This window comes from Equus quagga, chromosome 4 (assembly GCF_021613505.1).
Source record: "Equus quagga isolate Etosha38 chromosome 4, UCLA_HA_Equagga_1.0, whole genome shotgun sequence".
NCBI classification, from domain to species: domain Eukaryota; kingdom Metazoa; phylum Chordata; class Mammalia; order Perissodactyla; family Equidae; genus Equus; species Equus quagga.
In genome coordinates, this window is record NC_060270.1 from 61,521,380 (window position 1) to 61,542,609 (window position 21,230).

The following is a 21,230-nucleotide window of genomic DNA, read 5'->3' on the forward strand; positions in this document are numbered from 1 at the left end:
GGACAGTGTAGTGGGTCAGAAGTGTGCTGCTTGTGAGTGTTACTCCCTATAGAAAGGTCGTAAACACTCTCTTACGCCCCTCAGTTTTTCCTCTGACAGTCTAAAACCACCGTGGGTCTTGGAAGCGCGGGTGACCAGCCCTTATGTTCGCGTCCCCGGACGAGCCTGTAATTAATTACGGTGAATGAGAGTGGAGTTCCCTATGGGACCGCTGCACAGTCGTGAGGATTGATCCTCTGACACTCCCGCTGAGGTCCTTAGTCACCTAAGGGCGCCTTTTGGTAAAGGCCGGGAGGAGCAAGTGTCCCTTTTCTTCGGAGCTGAACACGTTCAGTCTCTCATTTCTCTATCAAGCAGTTTGTTCAGACCTTATAAACACAATTCTTTCCAATTTAAAGCCAAACTAAAAGGACAACCTCACTCCAAGCTCCTCTAAGCTCCCATGGCTTAGGAATTCTCTCTAGGTTTTTCTCCATCTAGGAAATGTACCGGTACCCCTCAAAACCTCTAGTCTTAAGACCTTACCCAGCTCATATAAACTCTTGGACCATCAACTTAAAGTAAGGAGGTCCAGGTTTCAGGAGAACTCACCAGGCTCAATGGGCCCTTATTGGTACCAAATGCCAGTTCAGTGTAGATTCCAGGTGGCCTCCAGTGGGTTTCTCTGAAATCCTGCTGGGACTACGCCAAGAACTCTGGACGAAAATAATCCATAACCAATATATAAATGAAAATTTGGGTGAGTTTATTCTGAGCTTAAATCTGAGGATTATAACCTGGGGCCTTTCTTCCCGAAGGAAGAAAGGGTACGAAGGAAGAAAGGGCACGAAAGAAGTGGGGTGCACAGAGTGGTTATATACCCCCAGAGAGGATGTTTCACATAGGATTGAAATGTCCCTTTTACAATAGTCGCGAGACTGCTCTGTCTGCACAGCCATTGATGGAAACAGCAGGGTGGCAGTCTGTTGTCTCCAGCTGACTGGTCACAGGTGAGCTGGGTGGTCAAAGATGAGTGCAGCAATCAGTTCCCAGCCTAAGGAAAAATGCTTATCCCTAAGGAAATGCTAATGTGGGGGGAAGTGCACCTTTATCTCAAGGCCTTTGTTCTTGCCATAGGAAATGTCTAAGCAGATATACAATGCATGCTCAACAGCCACAGTCAGGCCGAATTAGGTTTATACCAAATGGCTTCTTCATATCCTCCAATATATCTTATTGCTTGCCATTTTTATTTGTCAAGTGTAACATCATTCCAGTGCTCCTGGAGAAAGGTGATGTGGTTAAGATCCTGTCTTCAAAGAGTGTGTGTGATGGCAAAACTGTGGGGAACCCCACGGGCAGCCTGGAAAGAGTATATTGTGTTCCTTTGGACAAGAGGCAAACTGCAGGTGAGAGTCTGCTGAAATAGGCAATGAACATAACATGTTAGCCAAACCCGTAATAGTAAAATATTTACTGGTTGTTGATTGGATGGAGTCAGTAATTTTAATTACATTGGGTACTAGGTACAGGATACCTACTGGATGAGGCCACAGCATTAAGGTTGCAGTCATCCACCATGAGGCACACATGCCTTTTTGTTATTGTTTAAAATCAGGCAAAATTAGGCTGTTAAATGGAGAGGCAGTGGGGATAACTACTTCTTTATTAATTAGGTCTTATATAATAAGTTTTAGTCCTTAAAGTCTCCGTCTTACCCTACACTGGGCCATATTAAGTATTTTAACTGGGGCTATATGGGGCTCCCATTCTACCAAGCCAATTTGTAAATGTCAACGGCCAAATTTAATTTTAATTTACTACTCATTGTGCTAGAGGGTCTATATCCAATATGGGATATTTTAGGGCAATGGATACCATGACTATGGAAAATTGAGGCAAGGCTATATAAAGTGAGGTGTACCTACTTTACTCCATTTTATATTTAGTTACTTTTGTAAGATTATAGGGAATACAATGTTTAAATTTAGTGGGATCCCCAGCTATAGCTGTAATTCAAGGCCAAGCATCAAGACCATGAAGCTTTGTCAAATGGTGCATTTTAGCAGATATTAAAGTTAATTTAGAACCTACTGAGGCACAAAAGCCAATCAGTGCCCCTTTTATCTTTTTTGTTATATAAATTCTTTTAGTAAATTTTTCATTTATAATCGAGTCAAATTATGGAGCTTTATACACACACACATATATAAAATTCAGTTGTTTACTTTTTATTCTCTACCCTCTATCTAGGTTGGTTTGTGGGTTTTTTTGAGGAAGATGAGCCCTGAGCTAACATCCGTGCCCATCTTCCACTACTTTACATGTGGGAAGCCTGCCACAGCAGGGCTTGACAAGCGGCACCATGTCCACACCTGGGATCAGAACCAGCGAACCCCAGGTTGCCAAAGCAGAACATGTGAACTTAACTGCTGAGCCACTGGGCTAGCCCCTGTTCATTTGTCTTTTTTTCTTTTTCTTTCCCTTTTTTTGTTTATCTGTTCATTCATTTTAGGCTATTAGCTTCCTGAGTCCATGGTTTCTAGTTTCTGTCTCTGGCTAATAACACTGTATGGACACGCTGGGTGATCACAGCAGAAGCAGGGGAGAGGAAGAGCGCCCTTTTCTCTCTCCAAGGCTCCCCATCCACCTCCCAGGGATTGAGGGATTGAGGCACTCAGAGGCTATCACAACCTCTTCTTGGGATAGTGCATTTAGCCCCTGGTCTGAAGTACAAGTCCCTTTTCATTGTCTTTTTGGATAAAATCTTTTAGAATGGCTTATATCTCTAGGCAGGTGAAAATTCTAGTTTCTGTTTTAGTCTTTTGTATGTCCCAAACTATTTTGACTCTTTGAGTGTTTATCAGGTAAACTCTTTGTGATCCCAAGTGGTCCTGTCTGTAGGTGGTGGCCTCCCTCTCCAGGATGTCCCAAGTCACCTCTGAGGGCTCTAGATCCACTTCCAGGAGAGCCACAGTGGCCTTATCTGTATTTTGAGGCTCCAGGTTTTGAGCATAATGTCCTTAGCTGGTAAGCTGCTACGCTCAGAAAGGCCCATGAGAGTTGTCCAGGGTTTTACATTCCTGAATCAATGGCACGACTTCCCTGTCAGGGGTCTTAGGCAAGGTAGGAATAGTGTCCTCTCCTTTCCTTTTTCATTAAGCTTTGTGTCACCAGTCTCCATTCACGTAGTCCCTCCTACCTCACTGGGTCAGGCAGCTAGACAGACAACAAAATAACAATCGTGACCTTTATCACAGGACCTGTGTGACGCCCTGGTCACTGGGATGCCCTCACATTGACCCCATGAATGGCTCAAGACAGAGCAGTCTCACGTAGTCTCCTAGCATAGTGTGGAACAGGCCAAAGAAAACGACTCTGTTACAGAATACAATGACTCTATTGGCCCCACTACTCGTCAGTCTTGCCGGGTGGGCTGTTCAGACCCATCCCACGGCACTTGGATGGGGTTACCCCTCACTCCCTTCAGGAGTCTTTCAACAATCAAAAGTAGCCAATTAATTAGAGCTGCCCCCAGGTGCTCTGTCCTGGACACTGGACACCTTGACTTAGACAGAAATGTGGGGAGGACTCTGTTTCCAAGTTCCATAGTTAGTGGCAGGGATTCACAGCGACACTTGGTAGAGGCAACGAAAAGCAGCTGTGACCACAGCACCAACATGCCAGGAAGCAGTGCCCCTGCCCACGTTGCTGCTGCCATCTAGAAGAGCCTGTTAGTAAGTCAAGAGCAGTCTAGCAGCATGTCATTCAGTGTGGGACCACACCACCCTGATTACTGGGACAAATTGTTTCAATGGGCTTTATTTTTATTTAGATATGGTAAAGCCAACAGATCAGGAGACAAGTGCCACTGAAAGGAGCTAATTTTACTCAAAGTTCCCAGGAGAGGGAATACACATTATTTGGGGGCAGAAGAGTAGAGGACCAAGAAGGACTGAGATGGAGATCAAGAGGCAGAGGGAGGAACTGTCAGCAAAAGCCTTCATGGTAGTTTCCTGGGGAATGAATGGATGAGGTGGGGCAAATGGTGTGTGGGAGGAGTTTAGGATTGGTTGGTTTGCATAATTTCAGTGGGCTCAAGGACACAGTGCTGTCCCTGGCTGGCTGGTACCTGGCCCCTGGGTGATCAGGGCAAGTGCCTTGTCACCCAGAGTGTGAGAGCCTGATAAAGGAGGTGGCTGGGGATGTGGATTTAATTGGCTACTCATGAAGGGGAACTGACTTGCTTCTAGCCAGAGCCTCAAAACTAAGTCGAGAAAGCACTTATAAAAACTATAAGAATCCATTAGTCTTGCAATTTGTTCCACCATGAGCTCTGTAGTGGGTTGAATAGTGTCCTCCCCTGAATTCACGTCCACCTGCAACCTCAGAGTATGATCTTATTTGGAAATAGGATCTTCGAAGATGCAATTATGATGCCATACTGGATCAGAGTGGGCACCATAGCCAATGACTTATCCTTATAGGAAGAGGCCACACAGAGGGAAGAAGACCATATGAAGATGGAGGCAGAGATCGAGGCATGCAGCTACAACCTAAGGAATACCAAGGATTACCAGAAGCTAGGAAGAGGCAAGGAAGGAATTTTCCCTGGAGCCTTTGGAGGACAACTGGTAGCCCTGGCAACCACTTGATTTCAGACTTCTGGCCTCCAGAACTGTGAGATAATAATTTATCAAGTTTGTGGTACTTTATAATGGCAGCCCTAGGAAACTAATACAGATTTTGATACCACAAAGTACGGTACGCCTGTAACGAATACTTTAAAATGTAGAATGTGGTTTTGGAATTGGGTAATGGATAGAAGTTGGAAGAATTTTGAGGCACATGAGAGAAAAAGCCTAGAATCTCTTGAAGAGGTGGTTGGTAGAAGTAAATACAGACGTTAAAGGTAATTCTGGTAAAAGCTAAAAAGGAAGTGAGGAGCACTGTAGGAAATGCTTCTCTCCTCTGAGACACTAGATACATTGTGAACAGAATGTGAGCAGAAACATGGATGTTAAAGCTGCTCCTAATGAGGACTTAGAAGCAAATGAGGAACATGTTCTTGGACCCTGGAGGAAAAGCAATCCTTGTTATAAAATGGTAGAGAATTTGGCTAAATTGTGTTGGAGTAAAAGTAGACTTGGAAGCAATGAACTAGGATATTTAACTGAGATTTCCAAGCGAAGCGCTGCAAGCACAGCTGTTTCTCCTTGATGCTCATAGTAAAATATAAGAGGAAAGAAGTAAAGTGAGGAAGGGACAGTCAAGCAAAAAGGAGCCTTCTCCGTCCCCTGCCCTCCTCCACACCCTGGGGTGTGTGGGAAGAGGCAGGCAGGGTTGGCCATCCCCTTTGGAGTTTGACGATAAACTTTGAATATTTAAATACTTATAATACTATTCACATCTATAATGTATACGGTATCTAATATAATCAATAAGTTACTGACAGAGAAAACTAATCATGTGATGAAAACTGACGCTTAGATCAAAAGACAGAACAATGACGCCCAGAGTTTCTCCGGCCTTAGTTACTCCAGGTTTAAATGGAAAGAAACACCCAATTAGACCTGAGTCGTTCTGCCGGCGAGAAGCCCAAATTCTGTTAAATATTTCCAACTTTAAGGAAAAGAAAGTGCCGGTTGTTCCCATACCGGGAGTCGAACCCGGGCCGCCTGGGTGAAAACCAGGAATCCTAACCGCTAGACCATATGGGAACCGCTAGGTGGCCCGTCACTTGTCTGTATACCCATCGCCCGCGTCAGCGTCCCCATACAGCAGCTGCGCCCACAGGCGCGCTCCGCCCCCGCGGAAGTTCCTCCCGATTTGCTGCTGCTTCAATACCGGGGACCCCTTCCCCCAACCGGGCCGCGGCGGGAACACCCGGGCCTCTCCTGCTCCGGGAAGTCTCCAAATCGCCAGTGCCAGGCGGGTTGCTGAGCAGATTCGGGAAAGGCCACGCTCAAACCCAAAGTGAAGCCTTAAAGGAAGGAAGGCTATTGCTCGACCTTGACATCTAAAATAAAGGGCCGGAGTTCCACCTGAATCTCTGCCGCAAAAAGCAAAAAGGGAATGTGTTCTGTTTTACACTTTTTGGCTTCAAAATCTCCCTGGTTGGTACTTTGTTGATCGCAGGATTTTGCTCTGAAATTCACCCTTTGTGGGGAAGGCTGTCCTTTTTCCCTCCAGTCACGGGGTTTCCCTTTAAGAGCTTCCATTAGGCTTGTCACTGACAACTCGAGCTCAACGTGTCAAAGAAAATGGATTCCCCCAATCCAGCCGCAAATCTGCCCTACTGCGACCGAAGTATATGTTAAAGTCTCCAGAATCAAAATAGTGTAGTACCTGTGTGTTTACTGACAGTAAGATCAATGAGACAGAATGGAAGCTGCAAAAAAAGGGCACGGTATACACTGGGATTAAGCAAACGGCAAAGGTGGCATCTCAAACCTGCGGTAAGGGTGGACCTGTGGTAGAAAAGGCGAAGGTGCAGGCGAGACTCACGTCATACCTCATCTGAGACCACCAAAGTTCTGGAGGAAACACTGAAGAATTCCCTTACCACATTGAGTACCACCCCAAATCCAGAAATCATCAAACAGCTGATTGATAAATTCAACTCTGCTAAGAAAATTGACTAAAACCCCCAAGAGCCAGGTGACGGTGCCTTGCACATGCATTAAGCTCTTCAACTGCTCTGCGCAGTTCTGTGGAACGTTTTATTTTACAATAAAAAGTTGATTTTACAGTAAAAATAAAACCACCATAAGCAAAGGTAAAAGACAAACTGGGAAAAAATACTTACATCTCATATTATGAACAAAGGAGTAATTTCCCCCAAACATAAAGATTAGCTCCTAGAGACTGCTAAAAATACCAACAACTCAGTAGGAAAGGAAGCAAGCACACAGAGTTCCCACAACTGGAAACACAATTGGCCCTTCAACAAATTAAAAGAGGCTCAGTCACTCCTGGAAAGATAAAAGCGGGTTTTTAAAAACCTGAAAGGTCGCTTCGAGTTCCCTTGAAAAGCTACGTCAGATCTTTTTCACCTTCTGGCTTAAAAGCTGCCAAAGGCCACCCATCTACTCAGACATTTGTGCTTTCACTTCTGCGGAATCATGCTGTCCTGATGTTAGCCATGTATGGTTTTCCTCCAAAGTCTGTTCTGAGTGTCTGGTGAAACGGAAGGGCTACTTCTTGCGCTTCCCTGCCACTGCCCCTGCGGGAGTTCATCCTGTAAGGCAACCACATCTGCCTCATCCAGGAGCTTGTTCTACCTGTTCACAAAGAACTGCCAACCGAACAGCTCTGCACCAGCACCACGTGTCCTAGCGGAACACAAGCCTAGAGGTGGTTTCACAGTAGTGATTTTCAACATTACTGAGTTTGCCTCTTTAAACTTTCACACCTAACAAAGTTGGCAACATGCAGACCCGAGAAATTCTACAGAGGGAGGATTTTCTGGGGTGGGAGTGGGGGCAGAGGAAATCTGTGAAGGATGAAGGCCTGAGATGAGGCAGCCACGTCGAAGAACAGCTGTGCTCACTGCCCTGCCTCTGTGGTCACAGGCTGGGCAGCCCCTGGCTCGAGCTGCTTGAGTTTCTCCTGGAGCCCCCGGAGCTGGCTTCGACCCCAGTCAACCCGGATCTGAAGGGTGGCCATGTCTGCAGCCAGCTGCAGGCCTAGAGGAAAAGGAGAGATTGTCAACATGGTATCTGAGTTGTGAGACAGGACTCAGGGGGCTCTGGACATCCCCAGACACTGGAAAGGCTCCAGGCCTCTCTAGTCTGTACTATTCCTAAAATATTTCAGGTACAGCCTTGCATTGAACCTCACTGGACCCACAGCCTCACCTCTTTGCTAAAATGTCATCTCCTAAGAAGACTTCTTTGATTCTCCCTTCTATCACCCACCAGGAACTAAAAACTCACAGATCATGACACTGTCTCCTGTGCTTGTTTCCTTCCTTCTTCTCTCCATGATCACAGTCCCTCACTACTCTCACCCCCTCTCCTTCTACTGTCTTCTCTGCCCCCAAGAGTGGTCCACACCCTGGATCCACCTCTAGGTGGCTTTTCCCTGATGCCTCTGCTGGAACGGCTACTGTCAAGTCCTCTGGGCCCTCCACGCTGCCCAATCCACTAGCTAGTCCCATCTTCAGCTTACCTGCCTGGCAGCAGAGCTGGCCACATGTCTGATCACCCCCCTCCAGGAAACACTGTTGCCTCTTGGCTTCTGGGACACCTCACCCTCTGGGTGCTGCTGCTGCCTCACTGCTGCTTCTCAGGCGCCTCAACTGGCTTCTCCCCTTCCACTCCCTCACCTCCTGTCCAGTCCTAGGCCCCCTGCTGATCTTATCCCATCTGAGCTTTAATGCCTTATCTGTGTTGGCAACTTGGGAATTTAAACACCAGTGTTATGTGGTGGGCTCCCAAATCTGTGTCTCTAGCCCAGGCCTCTTTCAAACTCCAGATGCATGTGGCCAACCACCTGCTCAGCATCTCCACCACACAGCACTAGGAGCACAGGACACCCAACTCCTGACTTCACCTCTGCTGCTGCTGTGCAGCCTTCTCACACCAGGCGAGGGCCGCTCCATCCTCCCAGGCGGTCTGGCTGGAGACTATGGGCTCATCCTTCACTCCTCTCCTTTTCTTACTCCCAAATTGATCTGTCAGCAAATCCTGTGGCTTCAACTCTCAAAACGTGCAGGTTCCCACCACTTACCCCTCCACCACTGCCTCCACCTGTCTCTCACACCTGCCTGCTCCCTGGCACCTGCTTCTTCCTTCTGTTCTCGTCTTTTTCCAGCCAGCACCCACAGGAATTCTGTCACTTTGCAAGTCCAACTGGAGCTCCCTCTGCTCAGAGCTACCCCATCACTCCCAAAGTCCTCATCAGGGCCTACCTAGCCCTCAAATCACCTGGGGGGCCCAGCCCCCTCTGACCTCAGCTCCTGGCACTCCCCACTGCCCCAACTCCAGTCCAGCCCAGTGGCCTCCTCTCTGGCATGCCAGACATGATCTCACCTTAGGGCTTTTGCCCTGGCTGGTCCATCTGCCTAGAACACCATTCCCCCAGATCACCCACAAAGCTCTCTCCTCCATCTCTTCAGAGAGGCCTTTCCAGGCCATGCTTCATAAAATAGTTCCCTCAGCCCACTGCATCCAGCACACCTTATCTTATCTTCTCATAACAATTCTCTACCTGGCATTATATTTAGACCCTACTTATTTATTTGCATGTTCTCTTTCTCCCCTCAATAAACATTCCATGAGGAGTGTTCATCCTTCTTATTTCCAGTTGTAACTCCAGCACCTAGCATGAGCCTGGAACACTGCCAAGAACCAATAAATGTAAACGCTCTTTGAAAAAAACAGCAAGTGTGCAACCAAGTCTGCAACAGAGAAAATCTGCAAAAGCCCTTTGCAGACTAACCCCAGCCCTGGCATTAGTGCTCAAGTTCTCCCTGTAGATAAAGGGTCTAAACTTGGCTCAGGGCCACAATGCTGACTAGCAGGGTCTACTCACCCTCCCGGAAGCTGGCTTGGGCCTGTCGCAAACTGTGAGGAACCAGGATTCCAAACCAGTTCAGAGGGTCCCGGGGGGCTTGGGAGGACTCCAGCTCTGCGGTCCTGGTGAGACCCTTGCGCCTGCGCAGACCTGGAGAAAGAAAGGTCCTAGGCTGGGGGTCTTATTACCTGGCCCTTGTGTTCTCAGTGACAACGTTGAACTTGATCTGAGCTCATGATCCTGGAAAATACTGATGGTTGGGAAACACCGACTACCTTTTGTTTTAGAAAGCAGCTTACCACAAAGAATCACCCTTCCCCTTGTGATTCACATGCGAGTTTCTGTCCACTCTTTCTCACAACTCTTAAAAGACCAGCAGACGACCCCCTTGTTTACCTGTGACACAGCCACACACTGACCTTTCCCATTTTGCCTGAATATGGTGAAAGGTCAGACAGACCCTCCTCCTCCTTGTTGTCCCATGAATGACTGAGAGAAGTCTGTCCCCTTGAAACTAGCTAGACAAAGAGAAACATTTTCTGTTCAGCTCAGACTTCCCCTGATTGCAAAGCAATCCAAGTGTGAAAGCCCTCACTATAAACTTGTCTGTGTCTCCCTATAAAACTCCAAGGCAACAGACCACCCTGCGGAGACATTCCGATCTTCAGATCCGCGGCGTTCCGTCTATCGCAAGAGCCCGAATAAAATCATGTCAGTCTCGTGCGTTCCGTCTCTCACATTGGGAAAGGGCCTGACGGAAAGAAGGGGGGCTCACCTGTCTCGCGGGGCCCCACCTCCTCTGGAGTCTGGGCGCCGGCTCTCGCCACCCAGAACCTCTGGAGTCCGTCCTGGGCCTCGCTGAAGAACAAGAGAGGGGATGGACCTTTGGCCGCCCGCTGGACCCCGCCCGCCTACCCGCTCCAGCATGCAAGGCTCCTCACCCGGTGCACACGCAGACCTGCGGCTCCATGCGGGAGGCGTACTGCAGGGGCCCCACGGCCTTGGCGCCCATGGCGTAACGAGCTTGGGAGAGCGCGAGCCAGCCCTGCGGACAGAGGGGAGCGGACGCCCCGTGAACCCCGGCGCGCGCCGCCGCCGCCGTGAAGCCACCCGCCGCCCGCGCCCACCTGCTCCACGCGGGCGTTCAGCGCTGCGCGCTTGGCCTCCAGGTCCTCCAGGTCCCCGAGCAGCTGCAGCAGCCGGGAGTCCAGCTCGGCGCGCAGCTCCGCGGCCGCCATGGCCCCACTGCGATCCGAGCCCGCCTCCTTCGGGTCGCCCGGCCCCGCCCACCGGGCCGGCGGTGTGTCTGCGGGAGGCCGAGGCGCTTCTGGAAGCGGCCGCGCTGAAAAAGTGGGGCCGTCGCTGCGGCGACGGGAGGAGGCGGAGCTGCACGGCCGCCGCTTTAAGGGAGGAGCGGCTTTAACGTTAATTCCGGACGGAGCCGGCGGGCGGCCCTGCGGTCAGTCATTGCGCTGCTTTTGCTGTCGCTGGACCGTTTGGAGCAGCCAGTTATGATTCTTTTAGCCGCTCGTCGTTACACACTGGGCGCCCTGCGTGGGGAGCTGGCGGTGAAGCCTCGGCTGACGTCTGTCCTAACGGCTGTCGTAAGCCAAGTGACGACATCTTAACCCGCAGCCTATTGGTTGCTCCAGTGGGCGTGTGCTTCCGGACTGGCCGGTCGCCTTGCGACTCCCACCCACCGTTCGCCATCTTAACGTTGGGCACTCTCCAGGGCAGCAAAGCCTCGTGAAGCTGCTAGAGATCCTCTTGGTTGAGGGCAGCAGCAAGGGCTGCGCTGCGCCGGCGCGGCGCTCAGAGTCGGCGGGAGCCACGTGGGAGCGGTGTTCAGCATGGTAGGGGAGAGGCTCGAGCCCCGGTCTTGGAGGTGGGGGGCTTGCGTTGGGCTGGGGCTGGCCTCTGGGCTCTGGGCGGGTGGTGCCCCGGCGTGCGTGGCGAAAGAGGGGCTGAGCAGACCGCCGTTCCGCAGCTGCGCCGGGAGGCCCGCCTTCGCCGCGAGTACCTGTACCGCAAGGCCCGCGAGGAGGCGCAGCGCGCCGCGCACGAGCGGAAGGAGAAGCTGCGGCGCGCGCTCGAAGGTAGGCCGGCCCCGCCCAGGCCGTCGGGGAGCCCCGCGGAGGGAAGCGCGGGGCGCTGGCCGGGTGGTCGGGTTCGCGCTCCGCTTCGGCGGCCCGCGGGTCGGATCCGGCGCCGACCCAGCGCCGCTGGTCAAGCCGCGCTGCGGCGGCGTCCCGCGGAGAATGGACGGGGACGGGCGCAGATGGCAGCTCAGCCACAGTCTTCCTCAAGCAGGAGGAGGAGGATTGGCAGTATTCCTCACCAAAAACGCGTTGAATTAGCGTTTCTTTGTGTTAGTGTGGCTGAACTTCTTTTCACGTATTCAGGTTTTCCTGTTGGTTTGCAGATGTCCCTCCATTTGATGATGTGAATTACTTCCCATTTATGTTGCAGTGTTCAGATTTTACAGTTTGTGTGTTAATTTTGTTTAAAGTTTGTCTAGTTCTTCCCAAATTTTAAGTTTTTACAGTGGTCCTATAGATTGTTTTCCTCCCCTGGTTTTTCTTCTTGTTACCTTCTTCAGTACAAGGTAACAAGAATGTTTTCCTGTCTTTTAGCGCTATTAGGATTCCCTTGCACTTTTAAACTGTTAGCCCTGTAGAAGTAAATTTTATTCGCGTCATAAATTAGGAATCTGACTTTGCAATATTTTCCCCACTTTTCATTTGCCTTACTGATGACGAGTCTGTCACACATGCCTGATTGGAAATGCCATATTTATCACTATTATGTTGCATCCTCTGTCAGTGGAGCATTGTTCCTATCTGATGGCACATAAACGCGATACCTCTGATTATTTTAAATTCACTTTAATGTTCCCAGGTTTTAAATACACAAAATGTATGTGGTATGTGTGTATATATTTATGTTAAGCATAATGTTAAACACCTGTGACCTATCTGCCCACTTTAAGAAATGAAAAATGATCAACATACTGAAATTCAGGAATATTTTCCGCAACTTAGATAACCACTATATTGAATATTGTTTAAAAATAACTCATTTCCTTGTTTTTCTTTGTGCTTGTGTCATACTTGTTTGTATCCCTAAATCGTATTGGTTAATTTTTAGTTTAAATGTAGTATTGGGTTATATGCATTATTTTGCAACTTTGTCTTTTGGTTCAGCTTTGTTTCTGAGAGCCATTGAGTGTAATGGGGGGCTCCCTCAGGTGAATATTCCACAGTCTTAATCCATTCCCCTGTTGGTGGTGTTGGGCTTATTCTTAGTTTGGGGGAATTAGGAACGGCACTGCTGCTATGAACATTCTCTTCTATGTGCAAGAGTTCCTCCAGGGCATATTGGAGAGAAGTGCTGGATCCAAGGGCATGCTCCTGTTCAGCTCTATACTCCGAAGTCAGCATACCCACAGCCCCAACACCTGTGCTAGGTCCACTTTAGTTCACAGAGGAAACCTCTGACCTGGAGAGTCATGATTAATGGTTTTGTTAGAGGGTTTCATGATTTCTGATCCACTTCATACAGAAAGAGAAATCTCTATTTGTTCTCTTTTTTTTTTGGAGGAACACTAGCCCTGAACTAACATCTGCTGCCAATTGTCCTCTTTTTGCTGAGAAAGACTGGCCCTGAGCTAACACTCTGTGCCCATCTTCCTCCACTTTATATGTGGGACACCTACCACAGCACGGCTTGCCAAGTGATGCCATGTCCACACCTGGGATCTGAACCAGCGAACCCTGGGCCGCCAAAGCGGAACGTGTGCACTCAACCGCTGCGCTACCGGGCCGGCCCCTCTATTTATTCTTTTAAAAATTAGTTTGTTAACTTTTTTTGTAACTACAAAAGCAATACATATTTGTGATTAAGTATCTTAGAAAGTCCTCAAGTCATAGGGCTCAGGAACCATAGAAAATAAAGTCTCTTGTAACCACTGTTAACAGATTGGCATATAGACAGAAATAAATTGTTTTGTCATCCCTCCCCCCTTCACCGCCCAGTAATCACGTATCACCTCTCTGCTTAGAAAGGAGAGAGAAAGGTATTTTTCCACTGTTGAAAAACAAAATCCAGCTGAGTAACTTTTAAAGATCTCATTGGCTTTATTCAGTGATTCATGAATCGAGCAGCATCCCATCCAGCAGATAGAAAGGAGCTCCGAGGAGCTGGACAAAATGAAAGACTTAGAGGCAGAAGAGGACGAGAGAGGGGAGTTACACTAGACAAAAACATGGATTGGTTGTGGCAAGCTCACTTGCCTTTGGGGGATGGCAGGGGTCCATCAGGCAGATGCCCTCACTAGTGCTGACCAGGCGGTTCCTGGCTGGCTGGTTTAAGAGTCCATTTCTGGGAGAACCAAAATTGTAATTAAGTGTCGGTTTGGTGATGTGGAGCTTAGCATAAGTGACTCCATTTGGGGCCTGTGTTCTGTTTTTAACACGTCAGGTTTGTACAGGTTTGTAACCCGCAGTGCTGTCTAAGCTGAGGGCTCCGCGCGTCTCTCACTCAGCTTCTGTCTTCTCCTGCAGAGAACCGCCTGATTCCCACCGAGTTGCGCCGGGAGGCTCTAGCGCTGCAGGGCTCGCTGGAGTTTGACGATGCTGGTGGTGAAGGTGACCTTCCTCCACACTGTGGGCCAACTCCTCTACCTGCCCTCAAGTCCGCTGGCCTCTACGTCCTTCCTCAGATCCCTTGAGGACAGGCTCTGTGGCTCCTGCTCCTGCAGCTGTCCTGCGGGTGCCAGCATGGTTCTGCACAGGTGGCACCTCAGGAGAGCTCTCCCTGAGTGCTCACAATCCATTTATGATGCACATAGTTTTACCCCACTTACTCTCTGCTTTGCTTCATCTCTTAATTGTCCCCCTCACTAGAATGTGAGCTCTGCCAGGGCAGGACAGTGTCCATTTTGTTCACTGCCATGTCCCCAGTTCCCAGCACTTCATTGACAGCCAGTTGTTTCATTCATTGCATTATTCGATGAATATGAAAGGGGTGACAAACATATAAGTATTTATGAGAGAAAGGGGTCTGTTACCTTTGGCCTTAACAGAATCTGGACTTGTGCTAACACGATAGCCACTAGCCCATGTGATTAATACAGCTTGAATGAGCTAAACTTAAATCCCATGTAAACATTCAGTTCCTCGTTTGCGCTTGTACTTAGAGCCAGTCTGGCTGGCAGCCACCTTGTTGCCCATTGTGGGTATGGAGCGTTTCCATCGGTGAAGGTACTGGCAGACGGTGCTGCCCCCAACTTAGCATTTCACTTTCCAAGACAGTGTCGCCTTGCCCCTCATGCTCCTGACAGGTGTGACCAACCACGTGGATGACGAATATCGATGGGCAGGGGTCGAGGATCCCAAGATCATGATCACTACCTCCCGTGACCCCAGTTCACGCCTCAAGATGTTTGCAAAGGTACCAGTAGCGGGGAGTGAGTGGGAGATGCTCAGATGCCTGTGGCCCCAGTTCTAACTGGAGTATGTTCACGTGCAGGAGCTGAAGTTGATTTTCCCAGGAGCCCAGCGCATGAACCGTGGCCGACATGAGGTAGGGGCATTGGTGCGAGCCTGCAAAGCTAATGGGGTCACCGACCTGCTGGTTGTCCATGAGCATCGAGGCACACCTGGTAAGGCTGGTGTCGGGGAGCAGGGTGTCTGCCAGGGTGGTCGTCTGAGAGGAGACGGGGTCTCTGACGGCCTTCCTGGCCCCACCAGTGGGGTTCATCGTTAGCCACCTGCCCTTCGGCCCCACTGCTTACTTCACACTGTGCAATGTGGTCATGCGGCATGACATCCCCGACCTGGGCACTGTGTCAGAGGCCAAGCCTCATCTCATCATGCATGGCTTCTCTTCCCGCCTGGGCAAGCGGGTGAGTCTGGGGCCACTGGGTGAGGGCTGGGGGCAGGGGGTGCCAAGCCGGGCATTTTTCCCCACTCTCCTTCCCTCTGCCACAGGTCTCTGACATACTCCGTTACCTCTTCCCTGTGCCCAAAGATGACAGCCACCGGGTTATCACATTTGCGAACCAAGATGACTACATTTCCTTCCGGTGGGTCTGTGGGCTGGCCCCGGGATGCCTTCCTGACCTTTGTGCTGTTGCTGACTGCAGCTGCTCCCTGCCTCCCCTTGCCTCAGGCACCACGTGTACAGGAAGACTGACCACCGCAACGTGGAGCTGACCGAAGTCGGGCCTCGCTTTGAGCTCAAGTGTGAGTTTGGGGCTTTATCCCATGATAAAGTGGGCGTGGTGGGATAATGCTGGCTGTGTAGGTGACAACGTCCCTGTCCCCTTCCCCCAGTGTACATGATCCGCCTGGGCACCCTGGAACAGGAGGCCACAGCAGACGTGGAGTGGCGCTGGCATCCCTACACCAACACCGCACGCAAGCGGGTCTTCCTGAGTGCCCAGTGAGCCTCCTGCTGGTCAGGACGTGGACCCGGACCCAGGACTGAAGGGGTTAGAATAAAGTCTGTGTGCCACACCACCCCTTTTGCCTCTTAGTGGTCCAGTCAGGCCTGTTGTCTGGCTGAACGTGAAGACCAATGTCCATGGGGTCTCCTCAGGTGGGGACCTGCCAGCTCTGGGACGTTCTCAGGCCTGGTGTCGCCATTGTGTCTAGGACCAGGCAGGCCCGACATGCTGGCTTGGCCTTAGCCATAGGGAGGGTTTGGTGTTACCCCTGAGAGATTTGGTGCTGTTGTCATCATCTGGGATGGGTACATTTGCAGGGCATGTCACATTTGCTCTGAACAACTGTGAGACTTGGGGGCCTGGCACAGAGAAGGCAGGACCCGCTCCGTGCTCAGCAGGATCCTTCAGTCCGCCTCAGGCACACCTTAAGTCCATTGATTGAGGACACGGTGACGCTTTAGGGACCGCCTGCTGCACACAGCTCCAGCTCTCTCGTCGGGGCAGGGTTTATCTGAAGTCACACAGGGAGAGCCACTGCTGCCCAGAAGAGGCTGAGCTCTCCCCCTGGCTCCATACTCATCCCCTTTGCCCTCTCTCTCTACCCACTTTCCTATGTACCCAAGGGCCCTGGTTTTATACAGAATGGGTGTCAAGACCCTACAGAAGAGAGACAGGTTGACATGGAGTAGAGTGATGATGATAAGAAAGAAATCCATCACACTGGGTGGGACAGGCCTATGAAGAAACAAGGCAGGCAGGGGGATGGAGAATGGGGAGGCCTCTGCAGGTGCCCTGAGGGCTGCATGATGGCAGAAGGATGCAGGGGCCACCTGGATGACCCATGCAAAGACCCTGAGGTGGGCAGTGCTCATAAAGATTCCAGGCACAGGAGTGGCCCAGTAAGAGGCTGTCCTCAGGGAGAACAGGGGACCCGCAGGACCCATTGGGCCACAGCATTCAGAGAGCAGGGGATAGGCCTTCATGGGACGTCTATGACTTAGGGTCCCAATCCTGTGAATCCAGTTCCTTCTGCAGCACCTTCCAGGGCCTCTCCCAGCTTCACAAATGAAGAACGTGCGATTACCGTTTTTTTGTAAGTTATGGAAATTCCAAAATACATACAAAAATACAGTAGTATGATGTTCTGTGTTAGTTTCCTTGGGCTGCCACAACAAATTGCCACAAACTGAGTGCCTTAATACAACAGACATTTATTCTCTCACAGTTCAGGAGGCCAGAAATCGAAGATTAAGGTGCCGGTTCCCCCAACCCCTCCTCTGTTCCTTGCCTCTTCCAGTTTCTGGTCTGCCAACAATCCTTGGTGTTCCTTGGCTTGTAACTGCATTACTCTAGTCGCTGCTTTTCTCTTCATGTGGCCTTCCTCTCCGGTCTGTCAAGTCTCTGTATGTCTCTTAGGACACTTGTTGCTAGATTTGTGGCCCATCAGAAAATCCAGGATGACCCCGTCATTTCAAGGTGCTAAACTTAGTCACATCGGCAAAGTCCTTATTTTCCAAATAAGATCATGTTCACAGGGTCCAGGGATTGGGCTATGGACACGTGTGTTGGGGGCCACCATTCATCCAACTGCGTGACCCCATCCAGAAGGTGAGCCTCAGTCAGTGTGGGTGCTCCTGCCCTTCCTGTTTTGGGTACCTCCTACATACACTTATCACAGGCATGATGAGGATGACCCTTGCTGACCAAGCATCTTCCCAGGTGAGCTCCACGAGGCCTAAGGCTCTCTCCACTGTTTCCCCAGCACAGAGCAGGCCCTTAGTCACTCATGTTTTGTTTTTTAGTAATGTGAGCACATAAGTCTTGCTTAGAGCAGGGCTTGGCACTGGGGGCCAGCTCTTAGCCAGAGACAGACAGAAAATAAGCAAGATGTGAACCATTTATTATTCACTTCACATCCTCTGTGCTGAAGAAGCCTGTGAGTATAATTCCCTGAAGTTCCTCAGAGAACCCAGCACATCAGGGATACCTGCCGTGGAGGGCTTGATTGAAGGACAGTTGCATCCACATTTTGCTCATCAGCTGTGTTTAGCTGTTGGGGTGGGTGCTATCTACTGTTTGTGGCGCTCTGGGGAAACAGGATACTGTGCTGGTGGAAGAATCTGTGGGTAAAGGCTTTGCAGATGGCAGTTTGGCAGGGTTTTTTAACATTTCAAATGTGGTTCTACTTGAGTCTTCATCCTAGGATCAGAAGTGGTTGCTGGGATGCTGCTGGGGACGGCTTGGGCACAGCTTTGTCTGCATGTTTGAGCAAGTTGGGAAAATGTCCACTGGCACAGAGAACGTCCTGAGGACTCGCGGGAAGCCTTGGACTAGAGGGGCGGTGCAGTGCTAAAGGGCTATTGGTGCATCTGCTGTTTGACTTTTCTAGGAAGAAATCAGTCAGTACTTGTGTAACTGTAAATTGTAAAGGACAAGGGAGGAGATGGACGTGGACCTGGTCCCTGGTGCTCAGTGCGAGCAGCTCCAGGCAGAGCGCGGCAGCCCCGGGAGAAGCCTGCATCGCCGCTGCACCTGAGTCTTGTGCTCTAGGATTCTCCTCAGTACTCAGAAATGCTGACAAGTGGGGAATCCACGTGAAGGGCATGTGGGAGATCTGTGCAGTATTTTTGCAGCTTTTATATAAACGTGACATTATTTCAAAATAAAGCATTATTGAAGTTTTAAAGGAATTGTTAATCTTGTGGGGTGACTTGGCATTAGGATTACTTTAGGAAACGTCTTTAGGTGTTAGAGCTATGGTGAAGTATTTGGGTGTGAAATAGCAGCCTGGTACTTGAAAATGCTTCAGCAGATGGGGAAAAAAGTTGTTGGAGCAAAATACTAACTGTCAGATTTAGGTGATGTAGACGGGTTTTGTTGTAATATTCTACTTTGATGTGTGTTTTAAATTTTTCGTAATAGAGGATTAAAAGGAAAATAATTACAAATGCCTTCCATTGTTATGAAAGAGGCTTTCATATTTCTGTTTCGTTTTAAATTATTAAAAACCTTCAAATAAAAAGATCTAGAAGAAGACATGCCAACCGTCAATGGTGGTTCAAAGCCATTTACAGTTAAGGCCAAAGGATGATGGAGAAGTTTATTCCACATCTGTGTATTTGAAATTTTTAGCAGAGAATATATCCATTTTTTGCTTACACAAAAAGGTAAGACTTTAAGCACCAGACGAAGTGCATTTTAGGCTCAGGTCCATGAACCAGGCTGCACTGAACATCTTGCCCACTACCCTTTGTTTTTTTCTTAGGGTACATTCCTAGAAATGGAATTTCTGATTGAAGGAGATGTACAAGTCTAAGCCTTTTGCTGTTTACTACAGAAAGTTTGAGGCAAGAGACCATTTTTATCTATCAGATTGACAAAGATGAAAAATTCGAATATGGTTGGTAAGGATATGGGGGGTTGGGTTTTGTATGTAATAGGTGCAGAACTTTGGAGGTAAATTTTGTAATATCCCCAAAAGTAATAATATGCCTCTCTCCTCAGTCCAGTAGACAGATGTGCAATCCAGATGTGCCTGACATGCACACTCTAACTTGTGCACAGTGGTGGCAGTGCCAGGATCTGTACTGTTGTTTGTAGCAGCAAAAGCGGGGTAACAGCCTAGCTGTTGACTAACAGGACTGCAGGTCCCTACATTAGGAGGCATCCACGGAGTGGAACACTGCAGTCATTGAAAAGAACCTCAAGATAGAGTATTAAATAAAAGGAAGTGTGGTGTGAAGTGCTATCTGTGATATGTTCCCGCTGTGCAGGAGAAAGGAGAGGAGGGCCCACGCTCACGTGTGGACTACATTCTTTCTGGAGGGGTGCACATGCCGCCGCTGGTGCCTTGGGGTAGGGAACGGGTACACCCGGATCCAGGCAGCAGGGAGACTTCAATGCTAGTGTGGGTAAATGCTTCATTTACTTGTTGACCATTTTTGGGAGCTGCCTTCTGGGTTCTCTGCCCATTTTTCTTTGGAGTGCAGGGGAGGCACTTGGATATTGTTTGTTGGCTTTCGAGAGTTTAAAGATGTTGCGTCTATTTCTGCAATACAGTCATGCGCCACATAACGACATTTCAGTGAATGACGGACTGCGTATATGACGGCGGTCCCACAAGATTAGTACCACAGAGCCTAGGTGTGTAGTGGGCTATACCATCTAGGTTTGTGTAAGTGGACACTGATGGTCACACAGTGATGAAATCACGTAACGATTAATTTCTCAGAACATGGCCCCGTCAAGTGACACATGGTTGTACTGCTATTTCAAACGTACAGAAGTAGACCCAGTGACAAATAAATCACCTTCCTCCTCCCCGCATCCTCAGCAGTCCCTCCAGAGGCTACTGACTTTTTTAAAAATCTGGTCAGATATTTTTCTATTCATGGTATTATTATTATTTTTTTTTAACACAAAAGGGATCGAACTGTGCACACCGTTCTGGAACTTGCCATCGTTCCCTGTAGTGATCTCGCTAGGAGACCCCTGGGTTACCAAGGGTATCCTTAGGTTTTCTAGGATATGTCATACATGTGGATCCACCTCCAGTTTAACGGCTGCACATTCAAGTTGTTTCCTATTTTTGCTCCCACAAACATTGCTTCAGACACATCACTGAGCATACCTCTGTGTATAATTATGAAATGTGTCTGAGGAATAAATTCCTACCAGTGGAATTTTGTCTTTAAAGTGATCATAAATGCTGCTGAATTGTCTTCCGAGCGGCTGTCCATCCCAGCCACTGTCAGTGGATCTGAGTGCCTGTTTATGTCCTTGCCAGCACTGGGCACTATCAGACTCTTCATCTTCACCAAACTCTAGGTGCAAGATGGTTCCCCAGTGAATTTACATTTCTTTAATCATAATGGAGGTTGTGCACCTTTTGAAATACTTATTGGCCATTTGTGTGTGTGTTTGTTCTCTGTGACCTGTTTGCTCTCTTGATAGAAACGATTGTTCGCCTCTATATTGGTTGATTGTTTTACATCTTTTGTTTTTTTTTAAAGATTGGCACCTGAGCTAACATCTGTTGCCAGTCTTCTGTTTTGTTTTGTTTTGTTTGTTCTTCTCCCCAAAGTGCCCGAGTACATAGTTGTATATTCTAGTTGTAGGTCCTTCTGGTTGTGCTAAGTGGGACGCTGCCTCAGTGTGGCCTGATGAGCGGTTCTAGGTCTGCACCCAGGATCCGAACCCAGGATCCAAACCGGTGAAGCGCTGAGCCACCCGAGAGGAGTGTGTGAACTTAACCACTCGGCCACAGGGCCGGCCCCTGTTTTAC

At 49.2% G+C, this 21,230-nt stretch overlaps 2 protein-coding genes and 1 non-coding gene across 3 annotated transcripts; 1 reads left to right on the plus strand and 2 right to left on the minus strand.

Annotated features, from left to right (window-relative positions):
• Window positions 1–5,627: 5,627 nt before the first annotated feature.
• TRNAE-UUC (transfer RNA glutamic acid (anticodon UUC)) lies at window positions 5,628–5,699 on the minus strand. Its single transcript has one exon. It is a non-coding gene; the product is annotated as a tRNA-Glu (tRNA).
• A 660-nt stretch (window positions 5,700–6,359) lies between these two features.
• On the minus strand, window positions 6,360–11,043 carry CCDC115 (coiled-coil domain containing 115). Its single transcript, XM_046658560.1, has 5 exons — window positions 10,626–11,043; window positions 10,440–10,543; window positions 10,274–10,356; window positions 9,517–9,648; window positions 6,360–7,667 (listed from the first exon to the last, which is right to left on the minus strand). The coding sequence occupies exons 1-5, from the start codon at window positions 10,734–10,736 to the stop codon at window positions 7,528–7,530; spliced, it is 570 nt and encodes a 189-aa protein (XP_046514516.1). The 5' UTR covers window positions 10,737–11,043; the 3' UTR covers window positions 6,360–7,527.
• A 169-nt stretch (window positions 11,044–11,212) lies between these two features.
• On the plus strand, window positions 11,213–16,019 carry IMP4 (IMP U3 small nucleolar ribonucleoprotein 4). The gene is made up of 9 exons (XM_046658559.1): window positions 11,213–11,351; window positions 11,486–11,594; window positions 14,061–14,144; window positions 14,840–14,949; window positions 15,028–15,160; window positions 15,249–15,403; window positions 15,489–15,583; window positions 15,670–15,743; window positions 15,834–16,019. The coding sequence occupies exons 1-9, from the start codon at window positions 11,349–11,351 to the stop codon at window positions 15,944–15,946; spliced, it is 876 nt and encodes a 291-aa protein (XP_046514515.1). The 5' UTR covers window positions 11,213–11,348; the 3' UTR covers window positions 15,947–16,019.
• The last annotated feature ends 5,211 nt before the right edge of the window (window positions 16,020–21,230 follow it).

Excerpts from the sequence above, each read along its gene's own strand:
- CCDC115 (XM_046658560.1), bottom strand. The coding sequence starts at position 10,736 with ATGGCGGCCGCGGAGCTGCGCGCCGAGCTGGACTCCCGGCTGCTGCAG. Across the intron at positions 9,649-10,273 it reads GGTGGGGCCCCGCGAGACAG|GTCTGCGCAGGCGCAAGGGT; the intron begins GTGAGCCCCCCT and ends TTCTTTCTCCAG. Across the intron at positions 7,668-9,516 it reads CCAAGCCAGCTTCCGGGAGG|GCCTGCAGCTGGCTGCAGAC; the intron begins GTGAGTAGACCC and ends CTTTTCCTCTAG.
- IMP4 (XM_046658559.1), top strand. Across the intron at positions 15,584-15,669 it reads GATGACTACATTTCCTTCCG|GCACCACGTGTACAGGAAGA; the intron begins GTGGGTCTGTGG and ends CCCTTGCCTCAG. Across the intron at positions 15,744-15,833 it reads GCCTCGCTTTGAGCTCAAGT|TGTACATGATCCGCCTGGGC; the intron begins GTGAGTTTGGGG and ends CCCTTCCCCCAG.